The sequence below is a fragment of the Saccopteryx bilineata genome, chromosome 6 (genome assembly GCF_036850765.1).
Source record: "Saccopteryx bilineata isolate mSacBil1 chromosome 6, mSacBil1_pri_phased_curated, whole genome shotgun sequence".
In the NCBI taxonomy this organism is placed as follows: domain Eukaryota; kingdom Metazoa; phylum Chordata; class Mammalia; order Chiroptera; family Emballonuridae; genus Saccopteryx; species Saccopteryx bilineata.
Genome location: NC_089495.1, coordinates 187,168,401 through 187,189,382, shown reverse-complemented (window position 1 = coordinate 187,189,382; position 20,982 = coordinate 187,168,401). Strand labels below are relative to the sequence as shown.

General features: G+C 44.6%; 1 protein-coding gene across 2 annotated transcripts; it reads right to left on the bottom strand.

Annotated features, from left to right (window-relative positions):
* Positions 1-96: 96 nt before the first annotated feature.
* Positions 97-20,915, bottom strand: AURKA (aurora kinase A). Of its 2 annotated transcripts, XM_066234869.1 has the most exons (10): positions 19,198-19,318; positions 18,859-19,094; positions 18,005-18,051; positions 12,321-12,600; positions 10,514-10,568; positions 9,275-9,466; positions 7,357-7,495; positions 3,719-3,867; positions 887-1,061; positions 97-771 (listed from the first exon to the last, which is right to left on the bottom strand). In XM_066234869.1, the coding sequence occupies exons 3-10, from the start codon at positions 18,044-18,046 to the stop codon at positions 586-588; spliced, it is 1,218 nt and encodes a 405-aa protein (XP_066090966.1). In that variant the 5' UTR covers positions 18,047-18,051; positions 18,859-19,094; positions 19,198-19,318; the 3' UTR covers positions 97-585. The 2 variants fall into 2 exon arrangements, with proteins under 2 accessions (XP_066090966.1, XP_066090965.1); XM_066234868.1 differs by lacking the exons at positions 18,859-19,094; positions 19,198-19,318 and adding an exon at positions 20,783-20,915.
* Positions 20,916-20,982: the final 67 nt, after the last annotated feature.

Genomic DNA, 20,982 nt, shown 5'->3' with positions numbered 1-20,982 from the left:
GGCAGAGCACGTGCTCCTGTCTACAGCCCATCAGGAGGTAAGTGGGTAAGGAGGACTAGACAACGGGCGTAACGGATGACAGGGCAGTCCAGAAGGGACAGTCTCTGCACATCTCTTTATTATAACATTTAAAAGAATCATATACTCATTCTGACAGTGTTACCAGGTGTGGCCACCCAATAAGTTACACACACACTACTGGTATTGGAAGGTTATTGCACAGCTGCTGAACTGGCCGGGTCAGGACAAAGGGGCCACTCGGCCCACAATCAACTCTTGAGTTCACCTTCCACCAAACAAGGATGCCTTAGTCCCGACAGGCTGTGAGGCGGCTGCACAGGAACCTCGCCTCCGGGTGATGAAACCAGTGAAGTTAGCACGATTCTCATGGCTACTTGCACTTCAGAGCGTCACGTTTACTGCAGTGGAACTTTCTCAATGGGAAGATGAGGTACTGCCCGCCTGGTAACAAATAACATATATATATATATATTTCCATAGTGCTGCAGACTGCAGGCCATAAGGTGTGCTTCCGACTGATGACACAGCAGCGCTGGCTCACGGGCTCCGCCTCCTGCAAGAATCTTAACTGTGCTTGCTAGTTGATTCTTTATTTTCCTGACTACTTGCTGGTTTTGAGGAATTGGCTGTAATCCAGGAGTGTTCAAGTACTTCTTTCAGGGTCAGTCTTTGGCTGGGGTTATGCCTCAACAGTCTTGAAATGAGGTCTCTCGCTCCCTCTGTTACAAAGTCCGGGAATGTGAATTCAACCTAGAGTACAATAAGTGTCAGATGGTCACAAACGTGGCTTAGATTGTAGCCTAAAGGGAAGGCTGGAAAAAGGACAGAGCTCTAACAGGAGCAATGGGCCCTTCCAGTGTCTTACCCGCGATATTCTCCGGTAGGTCTCTTGGTATGTGCTTGTCTCAAATGGAGGCTTCCCAACTAAAAATTCATAGCAAAGAACCCCAAGGCTCCAGAGGTCCACTTTCTCATCGTGCATCCGGCCTTCGATCATCTCTGGGGGCAGGTAGTCCAGGGTGCCACAGAGGGTGGTTCTCCTGGAACGAGGGGGCCACAGGTTGACATGCTTGTTTCTGTGATCCCAACAGCTGCTGACAGTCACTAATACCCCACTGACACTGGCTGAGCTCTTCCCAGGCAGATCCCATGCTAGGAAGTAGGCATTGTCATAAAGCCCCACGTTCAGTTAGGAAACAGAGGGAGCTGTGCAAGATCACACGGCTAGCAACCCAGCTGCACCCAAGTCTGTCCAACTTCAGAAACTCCATAAGTGATGTAAAAATAAAAAATTTTAAGTATCACTACTATATAAAAGCAGCCAAGCAAAGTTCTCTGTAAGTACAATTTAGCATTCTCTACTTTTCACATGACAGATATGCTAAGAAGCTGAAGAGTCAGTGACATTAATGACAAGAACCTAAACTGGGCCACTGTGAAAGCACTAGATTTGGGGCTACAGATACATACTGCCGGTCTGACGGATCACTGGTACACGAGACACTAAAATTTGGGAGTGGCCTATGAAGTATTCTTGCCAAAAATATTCTTCAGACCCTTAGTCCCAATTTTCAGTTTTTAGCAAATATAGAAGATGAAGGACAAAGCTAAGTGACACCACAGGCAGAAAAATCCATTGTAAATTGCGGGGTGATTGGTCGAAATGCAGAGCAGAGAGACAATGAAATACAATAAAACACATGGATTTTGATTAGATTCTGATTTAAAAGAACAGCTATAAAAGTTTTGGACAACTGGAGGAATCTGAACAAGGACCAAATATTAGCTATTACCAAGGTTATTACTTTTCTTACGAGTGAAGATGGCTGGGGTTAGATAGGACAACGTCCAAATTTTAGGAGCTACTCAGTGAAGTGCTCCAAGGACAAAGCATCATGATGTCTGCAACTTATTTTTGAAGGCTCACTAAAAAAGCAGACACGGCCCACAGGGCGGAATGTTAACTGTTGAGTGTAGGCGCCGGGCAGTCGGGTGAGCAGTCCACCACCACTGCGGCGTTTCTGGCATCTGAGTGAGCTTTTATAACGAAGGCTGGAAATACGATGGGGGTGGCAAACCCAAGGCAAAGACCATGTAGGTTTTTGTTGCTTTATAGCAGTTCTTTGCCATCGAAGCTTACGCTGGGTCGTGCCTGGAGCCCCACGAGCACACACGTGTTCACTTAACTAAATGGGGTCTGAGGATTAGGAGCTACCTCCCCAGAAATCTAAGATGAGGAGGCAGACTGAGTCAGGGGTTTCTCAAATGACAGCACATAATGACCTGGGAGCTCTTATGGTCATTAATGTTTGGGAAGCAGAGTGAAGTGACCATCAACATGTATGACACCACTGAAGAATTAAAGTACAATTTTCACCCTTTCATGCCCCAAAGCCAATTTGTCATTGTTTACCTCAGCAGGTGCCAACAGCGCCCACTAGTGATAGACAACTAGATTTTTTAAAAAGCAGATTCAATGCATTGCGAGAAACAATTACAAATGGTCAGCAACAAACCCAAAGCTCACCCCACCCCACGGCACCTATTTTGGGCTATACAATTTTTTTTTTTTTTTTTTTTTTTTTTACAGGGACAGAGAGAGAGTCAGAGAGAGGGATAGACAGGGACAGACAGACAGGAACGGAGAGAGATGAGAAGCATCAATCATCAGTTTTTCATTGCAACACCTTAGTTGTTCATTGATTGCTTTCTCATGTGCCTTGACCACAGGCCTTCAGCAGACCGAATAACCCCTTGCTTGAGCTAGCAACCTTGGGTCCAAGCTGGTGAGTTTTGCTCAAACCAGATGAACCCGCGCTCAAGCTGGTGACCTCGGGGTCTCGAACCTGGGTCTTCGGCATCCCAGTTCGATGCTCTATCCACTGCGCCACTGCCTGGTCAGGCTATTCAATTTTTATTAACTAGCTTTATTTTTAAAATTTAAAGAACTAGCTTTATCTTTCAAAGTAACCTGGCTATACTTTTTTAAGTTCTACCACAAAGTAGACAAACTCCTATCAGTAAATGTAAGTTTTTAAATGCTCTACTTCACATGTGGTTTCAAAAGCTTATTTAAACCCAAATTAAATTTAAAACAAAAGAATATGTAGCTCTTGTTTGCAAAGTTCACAGAAGATTTAAATTGTTTTCTTAGGTCAATCTCTCTGCTTTGGCTTTAAGAGGGGATAAGAAAGGACTATTATGTTGACAACAGCAGACCAAAGAGAATCCTGAGCCACCACCTGAAAGTTCCACCCAAACCAATTTGGTTGTGGAAGTTCCCACAGGGCTGCGCCCTCCGCTCCAGGCCTTCCTGGTGCCGCCACTGGAACTTGCCTCCAGCCACCATTGGGTATAAGGTCTTCCAGCCCTCTACACATCCGACCTCTCCTCTGTCATAAGCTTGTCATAGCTGCTTACCTATCTGTCCCCTTTATTAGCCCCTAAGGACATTAAGCATCTTTATCCTCAGGCCTAGGACACAATACAGAGCCCAAGTGGCTGCAGAATAAAAATGTCCATGAGGACACTATTTTATTATGGGGGGGGGGTATTAATTACTCCAGAGTGTTGTGTCAGTTACCCAGCCCAATTCAGCACAGCACGTATGCTTAGGTATTTTACTACTTAAATTCATGATTAGTCAGCCACTGGGCATTTACTAAACCCAACCAGTTCCAGCTCTAAAGTTACATACCTGGAGGATGGGGCATGGACGGACCACCCAAAGTCTGCGATCTTAAGCTCTCCAGCTGATCCAAGGAGCAGATTCTCTGGCTTAATGTCTCTATGAATAACTCTCTTTGAATGGCAGTAGGACAGGGCATCTGCCAATTCAGTGATATACTATTTTTAAAAAAGTGTAAAAAGTTGTCTTAGATTTCATATAAAAAGTTAATTCTGGACATCTCTTCTGAAAGAAAACTCAATGTACACATAAATATTTAGCATTATGTAGGTTTCAAAGTGAAAGCTAGAAGCAATTGATGACTCAAAAAAAAGAAAAGAAAAAAATAACAATTGAACCAAATTAGGGGTCAGCATGAAGTATAAGTTATTTGGTAAGAAATTGTTTATTTGCTAATACAGAGGCTGTGATATGGAGAGACAGAAATGACACTGATGGGCTATAGCTATATCCCCACCTTACAATTTGTGGCCCAATTAGGGCAACACTGAACAACCAGTACAAATTAGGGAGTCATTTTTAACTTTTTGAACACACATACTCACACACAAAAATCTCTCAAGTACAGTCAATTCCCATTTTAAAACGAAGATCAATTTACAACAAAAGGATCTATCTGAAGCTAAACATTTACACTCTGACTATGGGGGGGGGGGGGGAGTAATCCTGAACAATACACAAACTAGAAGCAGGTGTGCTGGCACGTTAAATTTGGGACAAACCAATTCATTAGCTTAAAAGCACACAAGCAAGTCAGTCCTTTCATTACTTTTGTTTATATCTCCACTCAAGAAAGATCTAGGAAGTCCAGACTTTGCTCTAATATATATAAATTAGAATTTAGACCATAATAAACTGAGAGTAGAAACAAGAAGCTCTTCTTCAACATGAGAATTCAGAGGGCAATGAGCTTCCCCACTCAGTTCAAGACATGAAGTATTAGCAAACCACACTCTCTAGCACCGTCCACCCTCCCACGCTGTGGAGCCCTACAAAACTCCCTGATATTGCTCTATCATTACTTTTATTTGAATTCATCAGAAAAGGAAAACAGGGGGTGGGGTGGTGGGTGATGGTGTGTGTGTGTGTGTGTGTGTGTGTGTGTGTGTGTTTTCATCCTAACTACCACACAGAATCTTAGGAAGAACCAGTCTTTTATTTCAAATAGCTATCTGCTCACACCAAAGTGAACTCCATCTGGACTGAAGAAAACTGTGTAAGTATTAATTGCCAATTAAGTAACAAACTAATTTGATTAGCTAATATTTTAAGAGCAAATAAAACAAATCTGTTTTTATTTATCCAAAGAGCAATCATTTAAAATTAGGTTTAAAATAGTATGTCCTCATTACAGAGACAAGACCAGAGTCAGCTAGTAAAAGTAAAACCATCTGAATTTAATGCCACTTAAATCAATGCCCCAAACAAAATGAAAGTGCAGAGTGCCCAGAGTTCTCCACTGAGAAATAGAACAAATCAAAGAAACCACCATTCAATAGGCCCCTCACCTGCTGTTCAATTAAAAGCAGCCCAAATTAAGACTTCAACTTCTTCAAAGTAATTTCATTCAAATGAAAGCACAATCCATGGGGGAAAAACTACTACCCCAAACAGAACCTGGTATGTTGGACTTTAAGATTAAAAACTTCTGTTTTGTGAAAGATACAAGTAAGAAAATGAAGACAAGCCACAGACTGGGGAAAAAAACGTTTGTAAAACACACATGTGCTAAAGGCCTTCTATCCAAAATATATAAGGAACACTTAAATCTCAACAATTAAAATGACCAAAAAACAACTTAAAAATGAACAAAAAATCTGATAAGACAACTCAAAGATGTTAGAGATGTCAAATAAGCATATGAAATAACCTTCACTATCATATGTCATTAGAGAATTGCAAATTCAAACAAAATACCATTATACACCTATTAGAACGACTAAAATCCAAAGACGCTGACAGTATCAATTGCTGGAGAGGCTGAGGAGCAACAGGGACTCTCGTTTATCAGTTGGAACAAAAAGATGGTAAAGCCACTTTGGAAGGCTAAATGTGCTCTCACCACACAAGCCAAGAATTGCACCCCTAGTTATTTACCCAACGTATTCGAAAAACTTATGTCCCACAAAAACCCACATGCAAATGTTGTCAGCATCATCATAATCACCAAAAGCTAGAAGCAAGCAAAATTCCTTTCAATAGGTGAAGGGCTAAACTGAGGTACACTCTATAATGAAATATTATTCACCAATACAAAGAAATGAGCTATATGAAGCCTGAAAAGACACAGATGAATCTAAAATGCATATACTAGTTGTTCCCAGAGGGGTAACTGGTTAACAGTTCTGAAACCACTACACATGAACACAGGCACTGAATAATGAAATGAATGGATGAAAGACTGGAATCCACGTCTCCCCATGTTGGAATGGGAGGTTACAGAAAAGCAAGGGCAGAATGATCCCCACAGTAACGAACTTATGCTTTGCTTAATAGGTACAGATGAATGCAGAAATACTGACAAATACACGCATGTACACACCGAGTATACACACGTTTCCTTGATCTCTCAGCTGAGAGCCTAATGGCACTCCAGTAGCAATGAGCACTTCTTCCACCCAGATCTTGGTTTCTAATAACAATTTTCAATAAAAAGAACCAGGGCTCCTTGGAGACATGGTGAGTCTAGGACTGGGGTAGCAAATATACAAGATGCAGCAGAAGCATCTTGCAATGTCAGAAAACTTAAAATAAAACCACCACCACACACCCATAAGGATGGGGGATGCCCAAAACCACAGAAACCATGTGAAAGAACTCCCAGTGGACAAAGAAGGAATTGATCAACAAAATAAAGTAGTACTGGACTGTTACTCAAAGTATAAAACATTGATGAGTCCATATTAATAAACAACTGATAAATATGTAAGGAAAATTTGAAATAATTTATGTAGATACTCTACCCAATAGGAGGTGGTACACAGCCCCAATCCTTAAGTGTGGCTCTGCATAGTAACTTCCTTTGAAGGAGTACAGTGTAAGAAGGGAGAAAGGTGACAAACACGACCTCCGCCAGGTAATCAAAGCCAGCACCCAGAGATAAGTCAGTGCAAACCCTTGATCTGAGACAAGAATGCACTTCACCTCTGCAATCTTCCTCTCAAAACCCACTGACCCCAGTCTAAGCGTAAGAAAGACTAAGGGAATCTGAATAAAGTATGCACTTCAGTTAACAGTTATGTATCAAAATTTCTTCCTTAGGATTCTGTACCATACTAATGTAAAATATTAGAAAAATTAAGTGTGTACTATTAATAGGAGAAAACAGGTCTGTACTATCTTCACAATTATTCTGTAAGCCTAAAACTATTCTAAAATTGATCAGTTAAAAAAGGGCTAGGAGGGGAATTCATATACATTTCTACAGAAAAACAGCTTAGAAAACAAACCAGCCACAAACGACCTGGTCCCTGATTTTATCTGTGTATACAGTATAGTGATTGATTTTCCCACTTCAAATATTCGATCCTATTAAGCTGTCACTGCATAAAGAAAAACCCACCCTCCTAGAGTGAAAGCGAAAGGCACAGCGCTGCGTAGGACGGGCACAGAGAAGGAATTGTTCTGGACAGTAAATGAACACTTACGGTCGCAGTTCTCTGCTCATCAAACCTGGACAGTTTCTGAAGCTCTCTGTAGACAGCTCCAAGAGGCGCATACTCCAGAATGAGGTACACTCTGGTGGCATCGTGGAAATAACCATACAGTCTGAGAATATTTGGATGCCTACAACAAAGGATGAATGCTCTAAAGCAGATCCAAGAATAGGCGCTGAGTACCAAACAAACCCTTCATGTGAAACCATGGTGAAAACTCCCGACCCCGACAACTTGAGAATCTGAAACACTTAGAAAAATAGCTATATCCACATATCAGTTTACACACATTTCAAGTTATTCATGGACCTCAGGCTTATCTAAGACTATTATTTCCTTCCTCAGGCCACCTTTACTCTTTTTTTTTTAACAGAGACAGAGAGATTAAGAGAGAGGGACAGACAGGAATGGAGAGAGATGAGAAGCATCAATCATCAGTTTTTCGTTGAGACACCTTAGTTGTTCATTGCTTTCTCATACGTGCCTTGACCGTGAGCCTTCAGCAGACCGAGTAACCCCTTGCTCGAGCCAGCGACCTTGGGTCCAAGCTGGTGAGCTTTGCTCAAACCAGATGAGCCTGCACTCAAGCTGGTGACCTTGGGGTCTCGAACCTGGGTCCTCCGCATCCCAGTCCAACGCTCTATCCACTGCGTCACTGCCTCGTCAGGCAGGCCACGTTTACTCTTGAGGGAAAAAACTCAGCGAAATATTAATTTCTTGCAAATTAAAAGAAGAAATGTGGCATTCCCACAGCAGCTTGATACCGAGTGCTGGAAGACAGAACTTAAATGCAGTCTCCGTGCTGCTGAGGACTCCGGGCAGCTGCGAGCACAGCCTATCTAAGCCATCAGCCCTCATCTACTCCAGCCGGTTGTTCTCAAGCAAGGATATAGGAATGAGGCAGATTTTTAAGTATCAGCAACTGATCAAAGTTTTAAAAAACACTGAAAGATGGCCTGACCTGTGGTGGCGCAGTGGATAAAGCGTCGGCCTGGAAATGCTGAGGTCGCCAGTTCGAAACCCTGGGCTTGCCTGGTCAAGGCATATATGGGAGTTGATGCTTCCTGCTCCTCCCTCCCCTTCTCTCTCTCTGTCTCTCTTCTCTCTCTCTCTCTCTCTCTCTCTCTCTCTGTCTCTCCCTCTCCTCTCTAAAATGAATAAATAAAAAAATTAAAAAAAAAAAAAACACTGAAAGAAAGAAAAAAAAAAAGACCCACCAGTTAAAGTCAACCTGCAGGCTACCTGCAACATCTTGCTTGTAACTCAGAGTAAGAGGTGTCATTCCCGTTAGTATCCACCAAACAAAAAAATTGTGTTCATGTAAACCACCCCATTAACATACACCTTCAAGCCTAACCAGGTGGTGGCGCAGTGGATAGAGTGTCAGACTGGGATGTGGAGGACCCAGGTTCGAGACCCCGGGTCACCAGTTCAAGCGCGGGCTCATCTGGTTTGAGTAAAGTACTCACCAGCTTGAGCCCAAGGTCGCTGGCTCTAGCAATAAGTTACTCAGTCTGCTGAAGGCCCACAGTCAAGGCACATACGAGAAAGCAATCAATGAACAACTAAGGTGTCGCAACAAAAAACTGATGATTGATGCTTCTCATCTCTCTCCATTCCTGTCTGTCTATACCTGTCTATCCCTCTCTATCCCTCTCTCTGACTCTCTCTGTCCCTGTAAAAAAATAAAATAAGTAAATAAATAAAATTAAAAAAAAAAAACATACACCTTCAAGATGTTCTTAAGGACTACAGCACATAAGTCTAGAAAAGTCTCTGAAAACTGAAAAATGTCACCCCTCTCTGCAGGGCTATGAAGCAGGCCCTCTAGAAAGAAGTTTGCGGTCATGCATCTTAGTAACTGTTAACTTCTGTACCTCGCTCTTTCCAAGACCACCTGCAAACTTACCTAAGGTGGGACTGTATTTCCACTTCTCTTCTCAACTGATGCTCAACTCCTGCTTTCTCCACCTGAGCTTTAAACAAGACTTTCAGGGCCAGGATAAACTTGCTCTGTTTTTCTCTCGCCAAGTAAACATTTCCAAACTTTCCTTTACCCAGAGGACGACCAATTTCAAAATCTTCCAAAACCCACTGCCTTCTAAGAAAAAATTGAATCATTTTAAAATATGAAGAAAACAAATATTTTCTAACAATTAATGAGTGGTAAACACACCCTATAATTTTATATTGATTGTATTCAGAATGTACCCTCTGTCAGAAGCCAACACCACAATAAATGAGTTGCCACAGACATTAACCCGCCCCCCACTCCCACACCTGCCTGCCAAGGACTGTGAGTCAGTGACAATAACCTGGGCTTCAGTGCTGAAACACACAATGGAGCTCCTGAGGCATACAGACCTATTAACACTGCAGACCATAAAAAGGGTTAGGTAAGTCAATAGAAAGAAGGATGCCTTAGAACCAGCCGTGGGCTGTTGCAAACAACCATAGCCTTCTCTTCTCAAACCCCAGAGATGCTGACACTCTGACACTCTCGGGGCTGGAGAACTACTCTCGTAAGCAAGCGGGATGCAGCCACAGGGCAGCTGGGGGAAGAACCATTAGATTCTCAGAAAACTCTGCAAAGCAGCTAAAACAAAAGAGTGTTGGTTCATTTGTGGCTCTTCCTAGCACAGTCCAGAGTCTAGACAGTTCAGAGATTGACAACAGACTTTTAGAAAATATCTGGGGAAGATATAGCCAAGCTTTATTATAAAGAATATAGTAATTCTATTAATTATACTCAATCATACATGTATATACACTTCTGCAACATGACCTCATTTTTAAAACAAACTTGCACCTCTATATACAAATAGGAAACCAGAAACATACATAAACCATATGTAGTGGCTACTTCTGAGGGTAAAAACAAACTTATTTTACATATTTCTGTATCAGATTCACACAGCTTTTTCTAATGTGGAAAAACAAAAAACAAATGTAAATTTCTAAGTAAACATCCATCATTAAAATGCCTTTTCTCTTTTTTATAAAGGTTAAATATTTGGGAATATATTTTCAAAATGAAAATATAAAGACCTCTTTATTTTTTAAAGAGTTTCCAAGATTAAATTTGCAATTAAATGGTGTATTCAATTAGAATGATAGCACAGAATTTCATAAGTAAGAGAAAGCTTACTTTTTTGATTCTTCATTTTTCTTTTTTGATTCCAGTTCCTTTTCAGAATCATTTCCTACACAGAATAATTTAAAGACCTATTTTTAGAATAACTATAGATTTTTAGAATAACTATACAGACTAAGTTAAAAACCCGTGAATAGAAATGAATCAAACAACGGTCACCAAAATATTAATGGTATGTCCAGAATTATAGATCGAGGCCATTTTTAATTTTCTTTAAAGACAAAAGGACGACCACAACCTAACCTAACTGCCCCGCTATGAAGCCAACAGACTTCTAGTCACGATGAGCAGATATGTATAGTTCAATAACTCAAAGACTCCAGACTGCAGATTCTCCCCAAAGCCTCAGTTCACAAATGAAGTGCTTCTAAGGCAGACTATGTCTTCTCGTCCATGACAAGCTCCCACCTTGTCACCTCTTCCACACGAGGTGGGCCCGCCAACTGTCCACAGGCTCCAATGTGCAATAAACCTAAGCCTATCACCTTCCTTCTACTGTATCTGCTATCGGGAAAATACAGAAATAGAAGCCACTGATTTAGTCAAATGTACCGTAAAACTTTTATCAGCCAGAGACTCTTACAGCAGCACAGCACAGTGTGCTCAGGTATCTGAATGTAGGACCACCTGGCTCTTTCCATGGTTCCCGATCTCAGTTAATGCCATCAATACAACCACTACCCCCAGGTCCGGTTTACTGCCCAGTTCTAACCAGCCTGCACCCCCCACCCCCATCCAGGCTATTTTTGGATAAGTTAATGCTCCCGAGTCTCAGCTTCCTCCTCTGTCAAACTGAGTCAATGACTGTGACTACCTTCACAGAGTAGTTACAAGGACTGAAAGAGACAAGGTAGGTGAAGAAAGGCTCATCCCAGAGCCTCCTGTATGTGGGCACTCGACAGATGGTAACTAGTGACTCTTACTCTCCATTCCACCCCCTTAATCCATTCCATTCCTCCCTGCTATCTGGCACCCCTGGGTCCAGCATCACTACTCCAATTCCATCCACACACCCAGAGTCCAGAGTCAGCTCTCTACAAGGCACATCAGCCCTCCCTCTGCTCACAAACCCTCTGGCAACTTCCCATGCACGGGACGAAGCCCTACTCCTCAACCCCACTCCTCAGCACGGTGGTCTGGGCCCAGCTGCCTCAGCCCACCCACTGGCCCCAATTTCCCTTCATGCCATAGAACCCTGAAATTCTTCAGTTCCTCAAATGTACCATGAGGGCAGGCTTCTGGTCTTCTTCATACAGGCCTGGCTCACAGGAAATACTGTTACTTTAACCTGCATCGAATTTTCTCCCCAGTCTCAATGGAAATGATATAAAAGCTAGGGCTCCAAACAATGTGAAACAGTCTATACCAGGGGTCCCCAAACTTTTTACACAAGGGGCCAGTTCACTGTCCCTCAGAACGTTGGAGGGCCGGACTATAAAAAAAACTATGAACAAATCCCTATGCACACTGCACATATCTTATTTTAAAGTAAAAAAACAAAACGGGAACAAATACAATATTTAAAATAAAAAACAAGTAAATTTAAATCAAGAAACTGACCAGTATTTCAATGGGAACTATGAGCCTGCTTTTGGTTAATGAGATGGTCAATGTGCTCCTTTCATTGACCACCAATGAAAGAGGTGCCCCTTCTGGAAGTGCAGCGGGGGGCCGGATAAATGGCCTCAGGGGGCCGCATGTGGCCCGCGGGCCGTAGTTTGGGGAACCCTGGTCTATACTTTTGTCTTTTAAAGCAAACTAGAAAGCATGACTGTCCAATGAGATCAAAAAGCTGACTTACCAGGAGCTGGTGGCTGAGGCTGCTCACTGTTTTGCGTGGGATTCAGTGGCCTGGAGAGAGGGCGAGGGCCACTGGTTGCCTGCAATTGCTTCTGCTTCAGATGCTGAACTGGTTTGTGGCTGGAGACCAGCTTTTGTGCTTGTGAAGGAACTCGCTGGGAGGAATTAGAAGAAAACAAGACCCGCTGAGCCTGGCCACTATTTGCAGTCAGTGGATGCTGGGAAGGAAACTGCTGTGTCACCGGAACACGTTTTGGACCATCACCAGCTGGAACTGTAGTCTAGATTAGGAGGGAAGAGAAAAGCTTCAAGGTCTTCACAAACGAAAGCTGAATAGTCTGAGTCTGTTTTCCAGAATAACAAAGTAATGACGCCACTGAAGTAGAGGGAGGGAAAGCTACTTTAATCAGCGCTTCTGAAGGGTACTGTGGGGGCATGGCTGAAAGGGACACCTCAGTGATACCTCCTAACCCTCCCCGATGCCCCCCCTGAAAACCATGCTCCCATAGACAATGGTCACCAACTCAACTTCCATTGAAAGAGGGAGACAAACACGTTCTAAGAATTCAATGACGAGAATTATCATTTAGCAAAACCCAGCAGTACAAAAACTTTATAACAAAATCCCAATTGCACTGAAATTTCTTTGACAATACATGTTTAGAAAAAAATAAACTTCCAGTTAAGATGGCAGGGTAAGTGAACAAGGTGCTCACCCCCTCCCACAACCACATCAAAATTACAACTACAGAGCAGCCATCATTCGAACTGCCTGAAATCATACTGAATGGAAGTCCTACAACTAGGGAATTAAAGAAGCTACATCAAGACAGGTAGGGGCCCTGGCCGGTTGGCTCAGCGGTAGAGCGTCGGCCTAGCGTGCGGAGGACCCGGGTTCGATTCCCAGCCAGGGCACATAGGAGAAGCGCCCATTTGCTTCTCCACCCCTCCGCCGCGCTTTCCTCTCTGTCTCTCTCTTCCCCTCCCGCAGCCAAGGCTCCACTGGAGCAAAGATGGCCCGGGCGCTGGGCATGGCTCTGTGGCCTCTGCCTCAGGCGCTAGAGTGGCTCTGGTCGCAATATGGCGACGCCCAGGATGGGCAGAGCATCGCCCCCTGGGGGGCAGAGCACCGCCCCTGGTGGGTGTGCCGGGTGGATCCCGGTCGGGCGCATGCGGGAGTCTGTCTGACTGTCTCTCCCTGTTTCCAGCTTCAGAAAAATGAAAAAAAAAAAAAAGACAGGTAGGGTCGGCAAGGACTTGGAACTGACTGGTCCCACACCCACGTGCGGCAGTTTAAAATTGTGGAGCAGTTTAAAATCGGGAGGGATATGTTGGCTGTGAAAGTTCTCCCTGAGGAGTATGGGTCCTACACACCAGGTCGCCGGGCCCAAGGTTCCAGGGCTGGGAAGACAAGTTCCCGTAACTTCTGGCTGTGAAACCCAGTGGGCACTAGGGCTGAGGGAGACAGAGGGCAGCTAGAGCCCCAGGCAGCTCCTCTTGTATGGCCTGCACATAGACTTACTCAGACTAAGTCCCTCTGAGCTCCAGCGCTGCGGGAGCAGCTTAGAAGGCACCAGAGACATATAGGGAGAAACTGAATTGTCCGGCCTCAAGACGACAGAGTTGGGGGCACTTTTTCCAGACAGAAGTGCTGGCAGAGGTCATTGTTCTTCTGGTGAGTCCTCCCCCCACAGACCTGGTCAGGCCAGTTGCCTTATCTGAGATTCCATTACCTGGCTCAAAGTGTCTGCCCCACCCAACTTCCAGACCCACCCAAGCTATTTCCAGTGGCTTTTCCATACAAATGGCCTGTCTTGGCTCATGCTTGATTTTCCTAAAATCCCTCTCAGCATGCCCCACACCTCTCACCAAGTGGGCCCAGGCCCACACTAGCAGCAGCCAGACATGGTTCACAGCTTGGCTTCACCAGGGCACCTCCAAGCCCTGGTAGCAGCCATCAGCAGATAGCTTTGTAGCTCATGCTGGGAGGCCCTGGACAGAACACAGGTGGCGGCTCACCTTGGTCTGCACCTCCCAGGAGTCTCCAGAGCCAGCACACCCAGTGGGCAGCTTAAGACCATATCAAAGCACCACTACCAAACACGTCCACAAGGGACACACACTTAAAGGGTGGACTCAGTGGGCATCACAGCCCTGCTGAAGTAAGTCCTGCTGGGGGGGGGGGCTCCTGCACAGCTGATCCTCCACAGTGGTGGGGGTCAGTGGTCGCTGCCAGTCCTTGCAGCGGAGTGGCCTGGGGGGAAACACCTCTCACTGAGGTGCCAACAGCAAGCAAGGCCCCACTACAGCAGGAGGGTATACACAGCCTACATGGGGGTGGAGGGAACACACCTGGAGTGCCCAGCTGGAGTGAGGCTGTGCCACTGGACCTTACAGGGCACCTACTACATTAGGCCTCTATCATGCCTGGGAGACATAGCAGCTCTACCTAATACAAAGAAACAAACACAGGGAGGCTGCCAAAAGGATGAAACAGAAAAACTGAAGACTGTTTCACAGGGACTTAACAGTAGACAAAGCCAAGAATCAACTCTGCGATTTGGAATATAAGGAAACAAAGAAACACCTAATTGGAACAGCATAGCTTAAGGAGCCTCTGGGACAACTTCAAGCATACCAATATTTGCATCATGAGAGTGCCAGAAGTTGAAAAAAAGAGAACAAGAAATTGAAAACCTATTTGAAAAAATAATGATAGGAAATATCCCTAACTTGGTGAAGGAAAAAGACATTACAAGTCCAAGAAGTGCAAAGAGGCCCACACTAAGACACATCATAATTAAAATGCAAAAGTTTAAAGACAAATAGAGAATCATTTTTTTAAGAGAGAGCAAGATAAGGAGAAAGGGAGAAGAAGATGAGAAGCACTGATTCGTAGTTGCATCACTTTACTTGTTCACTGAATGCTTCTTATACGTGCACTGGGAGGGTTTCCAGGCCAGTGACTGCTTTGCTCAAGCCAGCGATCTTGGGCTCAAGTCTGTAATCATAGGATCTTGTGTATGATCCCACACTCAAACGGGCAACATTGAAGGTTTTGAGGCTGGGTCCTCTGCATCCCAGTCAACTCTCTAATGACTGCATCTCCACCGTCAGGCAAAGACAAATGCAGAACCTTAAAAGCTGCAGGAAAAAAGCAGTTAATTATCTACAAGGGATGCCCATAAGCCTGTCAGCTGACTTCTCAACAGAAACTTTGCAAGCCAAAAGGGATTGTCAAGAAATATTCAAAGTGATGAAAACCAAGGACCTACAACCAAGATTACTTTACCCAGTAAAGCTATAGAATCAAAGGACAGATAAAGAGAACTAAGGAGTTCATCACCACCAAATCAGTAGTACATGAAATGTTAAAGGGTCTTCTTTAAGATGAAAAAAATATTAAAAATGTGAACAATAAAATGGCAATAAATACAATAAAAATAGTTGAATCTAAAAAACAAAATAAAAAGAAACACTCATAGAGGCCCTGGCCGGTTGGCTCAGCGGTAGAGCGTCGGCCTGGTGTGCGGGGGACCCGGGTTCGATTCCCAGCCAGGGCACATAGGAGAGGCGCCCATTTGCTTCTCCATCCCCCCCTCCTTCCTCTCTGTCTCTCTCTTCCCCTCCCGCAGCCAAGGCTCCATTGGAGCAAGGATGGCCCGGGCGCTGGGGATGGCTCCTTGGCCTCTGCCCCAGGCGCTAGAGTGGCTCTGGTCGCACAGCAGAGTGATGCCCAGGAGGGACAGAGCATCGCCCCCTGGTGGGCAGAGCGTCGCCCCTGGTGGGCGTGCCGGGTGGATCCCGGTCGGGCGCAAGCGGGAGTCTGTCTGACTGTCTCTCCCTGTTTCCAGCTTCAGAAAAAAAAAAAAGAAACACTCATAGATAACAGAGAACATTTGACGGTTGTCAGATGAGAGAGGAGCTGGGGAAATGGGTGAGGGTTTGGGAGGGTAAAGGAGTCAGGAAATATGAATTGGTTGTTACAGAACTGTCATGGATATGCAAAGTATAGCATGAGGAAAAAGTCAATAATATTCTAATGACTACAGTGTCAGATGAGTGTGCGATTTATTGGGATGATCACTTAGTAAGTTATATAATGTCTAATCCCTGGGGTATACACTTGCAACTAATACAATAATGTATGTCATCTGCAACTGAAAATGAAAACAAATGATTAAAAAAAGAAAAATAGTATATCAAAATGTTCAACAATGGAAAAGACAGTCTGAATTTTTGTGTTTGCCAGATTTCCCACAAAAAGCTTATTACTACTGATTCTTTTCCAAGTATTACTTATAAAATGGACCTGAGCCAAAAGAGCTTTGGCAAAAAGGGAAAAACATAGGTTCTTTAAGAAGTTATTACCAAACTATGTTATTTACATGCCTGTAAGTAGGATAAAACCAACTTAAAACACAGTTAATTTAAGTCTAAGACTGCAATGGGGAGGACAGACACTTCCTCCAGCCACTGGAAGTTGCCTAGCGAGTGAGGAATCAGCGCAGGAAAGGGGCATGTCAGGGCCATCACAGCTCACTGGCACAAGGACGGGCTTCCAAGTACAAAGTCAATTACTTCTGAAATTAGCAGCGCCCACTACATAGCAGGCATTCAGGCACTGACAGACATTTTAAATACAGCAATTTTTAAAAATGATGTTTATCATAGGAATTGAGAATCAAATAGTGACTCAGGTTGACCTTTTTCTATTGGTCATTTTATACCTTCAGCCAGGAAAAAAGGGTTAGTATCCATTTATTTGATGATACAGACTTCTAAAAACCAGCCCTACCCCCCAAGAAACCCAAGCTATTTATAGTTATGCTGATTTCCTGGAGATTACTTACATTAAAGCAGGCGTTCCCCAAACTACAGCCCCCCCTGCAGCCCCTGAGGCCATTTATCCCGCCCCCACCGCACTTCCGGAAGGGGCACCTCTCTCACTGGTGGTCAGTGAGAGGAGCACTGTATGTGGCGGCCCTCTAACGGTCTGAGGGACAGTGAACTGGCCCCCTGTGTAAAAAGTTTGGGGACCTCTGCATTAAAGACTCTTTATAAGAGAGACTCATTCACCCAGCTGCTCCACAAATTTTCATTAAATGCTAAGAGCCAGGGGTCTTGCCTTGGTGAAGTCCTCCTGGATTCCAACCTATCACAATCTGAATTGAGCATCCCTCCTTGGAATCACTCAGATCCTACTGACATATAAGGCACAGTATTGGCTCACACACTTCCCCAACAGGGCTCTAAGTTTCTTAAAATGAAAGATCATGAGCTCTCAGTCCCTGCATCTGACCCAGAAGCTGGCTCAAAGCGGGGTCCCAGGAAACATTAACTAACATGTGCTTGACATCCCTCTGAACTTACTACTCCCTGAATTGAGACCAAAACAAACTATGGCAAAGAAATGAATTTCTGGCAAACAAGGACAAGCCTGCATTAGGCACCTTCTGTGTACATTATCCTGCATACAAGGGAAGAATACAGACTTGAACAGCTAACTAACTATAAGACAAAGTAGAAAAAGATACAATGAAATAATCACCAAAACATTCCTGAATGCTGAGAAAAGTCACCTAAAGTTACATATCCAAAGTAAAGGACAAGAATTCCAGATAGAAGACCATTTTCCACTTGGGTTCTATAAATGTGACTGAGATTACAGGTTATTCAACTTACCTTAACTGGCCCTGAAATGTCATTTTTTTTCGATTTGTCCATGACACCTGAAAAGAAAAAAAGAACTCTTAATTTATATAAACCCACCTGCTTCAAAGTATTGTTATGCTAGATCAGGGTCATAGCCTCAACAACACACAGAATTTTACATTTTTCTTTGTCCAAACAAAGCTGATATGCGAGCACTGTTTCCTCATGAACTTAAGTTCAGGTGTGGGCATTTTCCCCATAAGATCAACCTCTCCCCTGGCACACTGCACAGCTTCCCTTCCCATCCCCTTCCTCCCCTGGTACTCAAACTTCACTCCTGAACTGACTCATCCCTCTCCTCCACCATCTCCTCTCTAATGGATCACGTCCACGAGAGTACAGGCCTGCTTCCATACCTGCGGCCTCTGGAAAAAAAAATCCTCTTTAAGGACCTCAAGGATGCTAGCTCTCGCCTACCCTTTCAACAGCCTATGAAGTCTCAGAATGCGGCCCTTGACCCCTTTCACCTCGCCTCCTCTCGTCTACTACACACCAGCCTTACAGGGTTCCTTTCTCTCCTCAAGAGTCCCCTGCACTTCCATTCCCTCCACCTATAAAGCTCTTCCCCCAAACAGAAGTGTGGCTTGCTCCTTCATTTCATTCAGTCTCCACTCAGATGTCTCCTTTCAAACCATCTCTCCTTTATTTTTCTTCATAGCCCTTACTTAACATCTTGTTTACCGTCTCTCTCCCCAGACTCAGAATCCAGCTACCTGCTCAGTATCTCCAAAAAAATAGTAAGCTCCATGAAAGCAATGGCTTAGTGGCATTTGGTTCAAGGTCTCTCCCGGAACATGCAGAAATCTTTCTGCTGTTTTTCTTACCTTGTGCTCTCTGAATTCTGGAATCCAATCAGAAAGCATTCCCAAGCCCCAAGCTTTCATAGCCATTTCATGAACATGCAAATAGCTCCACCTTGAAGACTGGGACTGCAGCTAACGAGCCTAGAGTCCTTATATCAGACAGTGGGTTAGCAGAAATAGACTAAGGAGTTGGAAATGTATGCCCGTGTTGTGCAAATGTTCATTTTTCACAGGCTCTACGGCTTTCTTCACTTTCCCTAGTAAATGTAAGCAGCACTCTTGATTACATAAGCAAAAGGACACAGATTCAACAGTATTCAATAGAAACTACAGATATTCGCTCCAATTTAATATACATACTTTTCCTTCCCAGGAAGATTAATAATAAGCAGAATGGATTAAGATTCTGATCCAGAAATTCGGGAAAAAACCCCAGGAAGAATGCTTCTCAGGTGATTTTGATCTATAGCCAGGTTCAGGAGTCACAGGATCAGGTGACCTTCACAAGATTCCTGTGGTTCAAACCAGGAATCCTGCTATTCTAAACCAGAAACTTTTAGATCTAATAACACTGTGAGTTTAGCCTTTTCCTTCCTTTGTGGAACCTACTAATAGCTGCACAAATAATGAAGAGTGGAGAGGAAATGAAATGAACATGTTGCTAAAGAGAATTTAATTCAAACAAGTAATATTAAGGAGGAAAAGACATTAAAAGTCAAGGGCAGTAGCCTGATCTGGCAGTGGCGCAGCAGATAGAGCACTGGAATGGGCCATGGAGGACCCAGATTCAAGACCCCAGGGTCACCAGCTCACCAGCCTGAGCGCGGGGTCACAAGCTTGAGCATGGGATCATAGACATGACTCCATGGTCGCTGGCTTGAGCAAGGGGTCACTCGCTCTGCTGTAGCCCCCAACACCCCACCCTCGTCCAGGCACATATGAGAAAGCAATCAATGAACTAAGGAGCCTCAACAAAGAATTGATGCTTCTCATCTCTCTCCCTTCTTGTATGTCCGTATCTGTCCCTCTATCTGACTCTCTCTCTCTTTCTCTCTGTCCAAAAAAAAAAAAAAAAGTCAAGGGCAGTAACACAAGGATGGTTAGAAATAGAGACTCCCAGGCCCAACCCCAGACCTAACAAATCAGAAGCTACATTTGCACCATCCCCAGATGACTAGTTCTCAATAACATCAGTTCCCTGGAGGGCTTGATAAAAAGAAACACCTGAGTCCTATGCCCAAGCACTTCTGACTCCTTAGGTGGGTCTATCCGTTTAACAAGGACCCCCAAGAATTCCGATATGGGTAGTCTAAGGTTTGAAAAGCACTAGCCCAGGAAGGCCTCTTCGAAGAGGTTATCATTTACTCACCCACTCACCCACCAAACCAGGACAAGGGCCTTTCCTGGCTATTCTAGCCCCGCCCCGGTTTACCGCACACATTGCTGTTTCCTTTCCTTAACACTCGGCACTACTGCAAGTTACCTTGCTGGTTCGTCGTCTGCCCACCCCAACTAGAACGTCAACTCCATAACAGCAAATGCCTTCTGTACGTTTTCTCACCCAGGTGCTCAGTAAACACGAGAACCTCGTTAGAAAGCACTCCCACCCCCACCCCACCAGCCCATCAGCGGAGGGCGCCTCCGTACCCAAAACGGCACGGAGGCGCTTGGAAAGCGGATGGGGGACGGAAGACGGGGAAGAGGGGACAGTAGGAGGGGGGGGGCAGGAGAAGGGAGGGCAGAGAGAGGAGGAAGGCCAGGGGAAGGGCAGAGGGGGACGCGGGGTCGAGGGAGGCCTTCTCACCCCGACTCTTTCCTCCCCAGCTCCGCGGCCCCACTACCCCCTTTGCTTCCCTCGCCCCCCGTCCCACCAGCCACTCAAAGGCCACCCAGTCCGGCCGCCCTCGCCCTCCGGCCTCACGGAGCTGCCCCAAGGCCAAAGCACCTGTCGGCTCCGACCTCCGACCCTAAGCAGCCGCCGAGTCCTACGGAGATCCGAGCCGTTAGGATTCAGAGTCATTTTAAATAAGAGTTACACTCTCTACTCCCAAAGCTGATTGGCCGGGGCTGGAGAGACGCTGTCTTTTCATTGGTTTACAGCCAAGGCGACGGATTGAGTCACATCCAAGGAAGGCAGACCCGCGC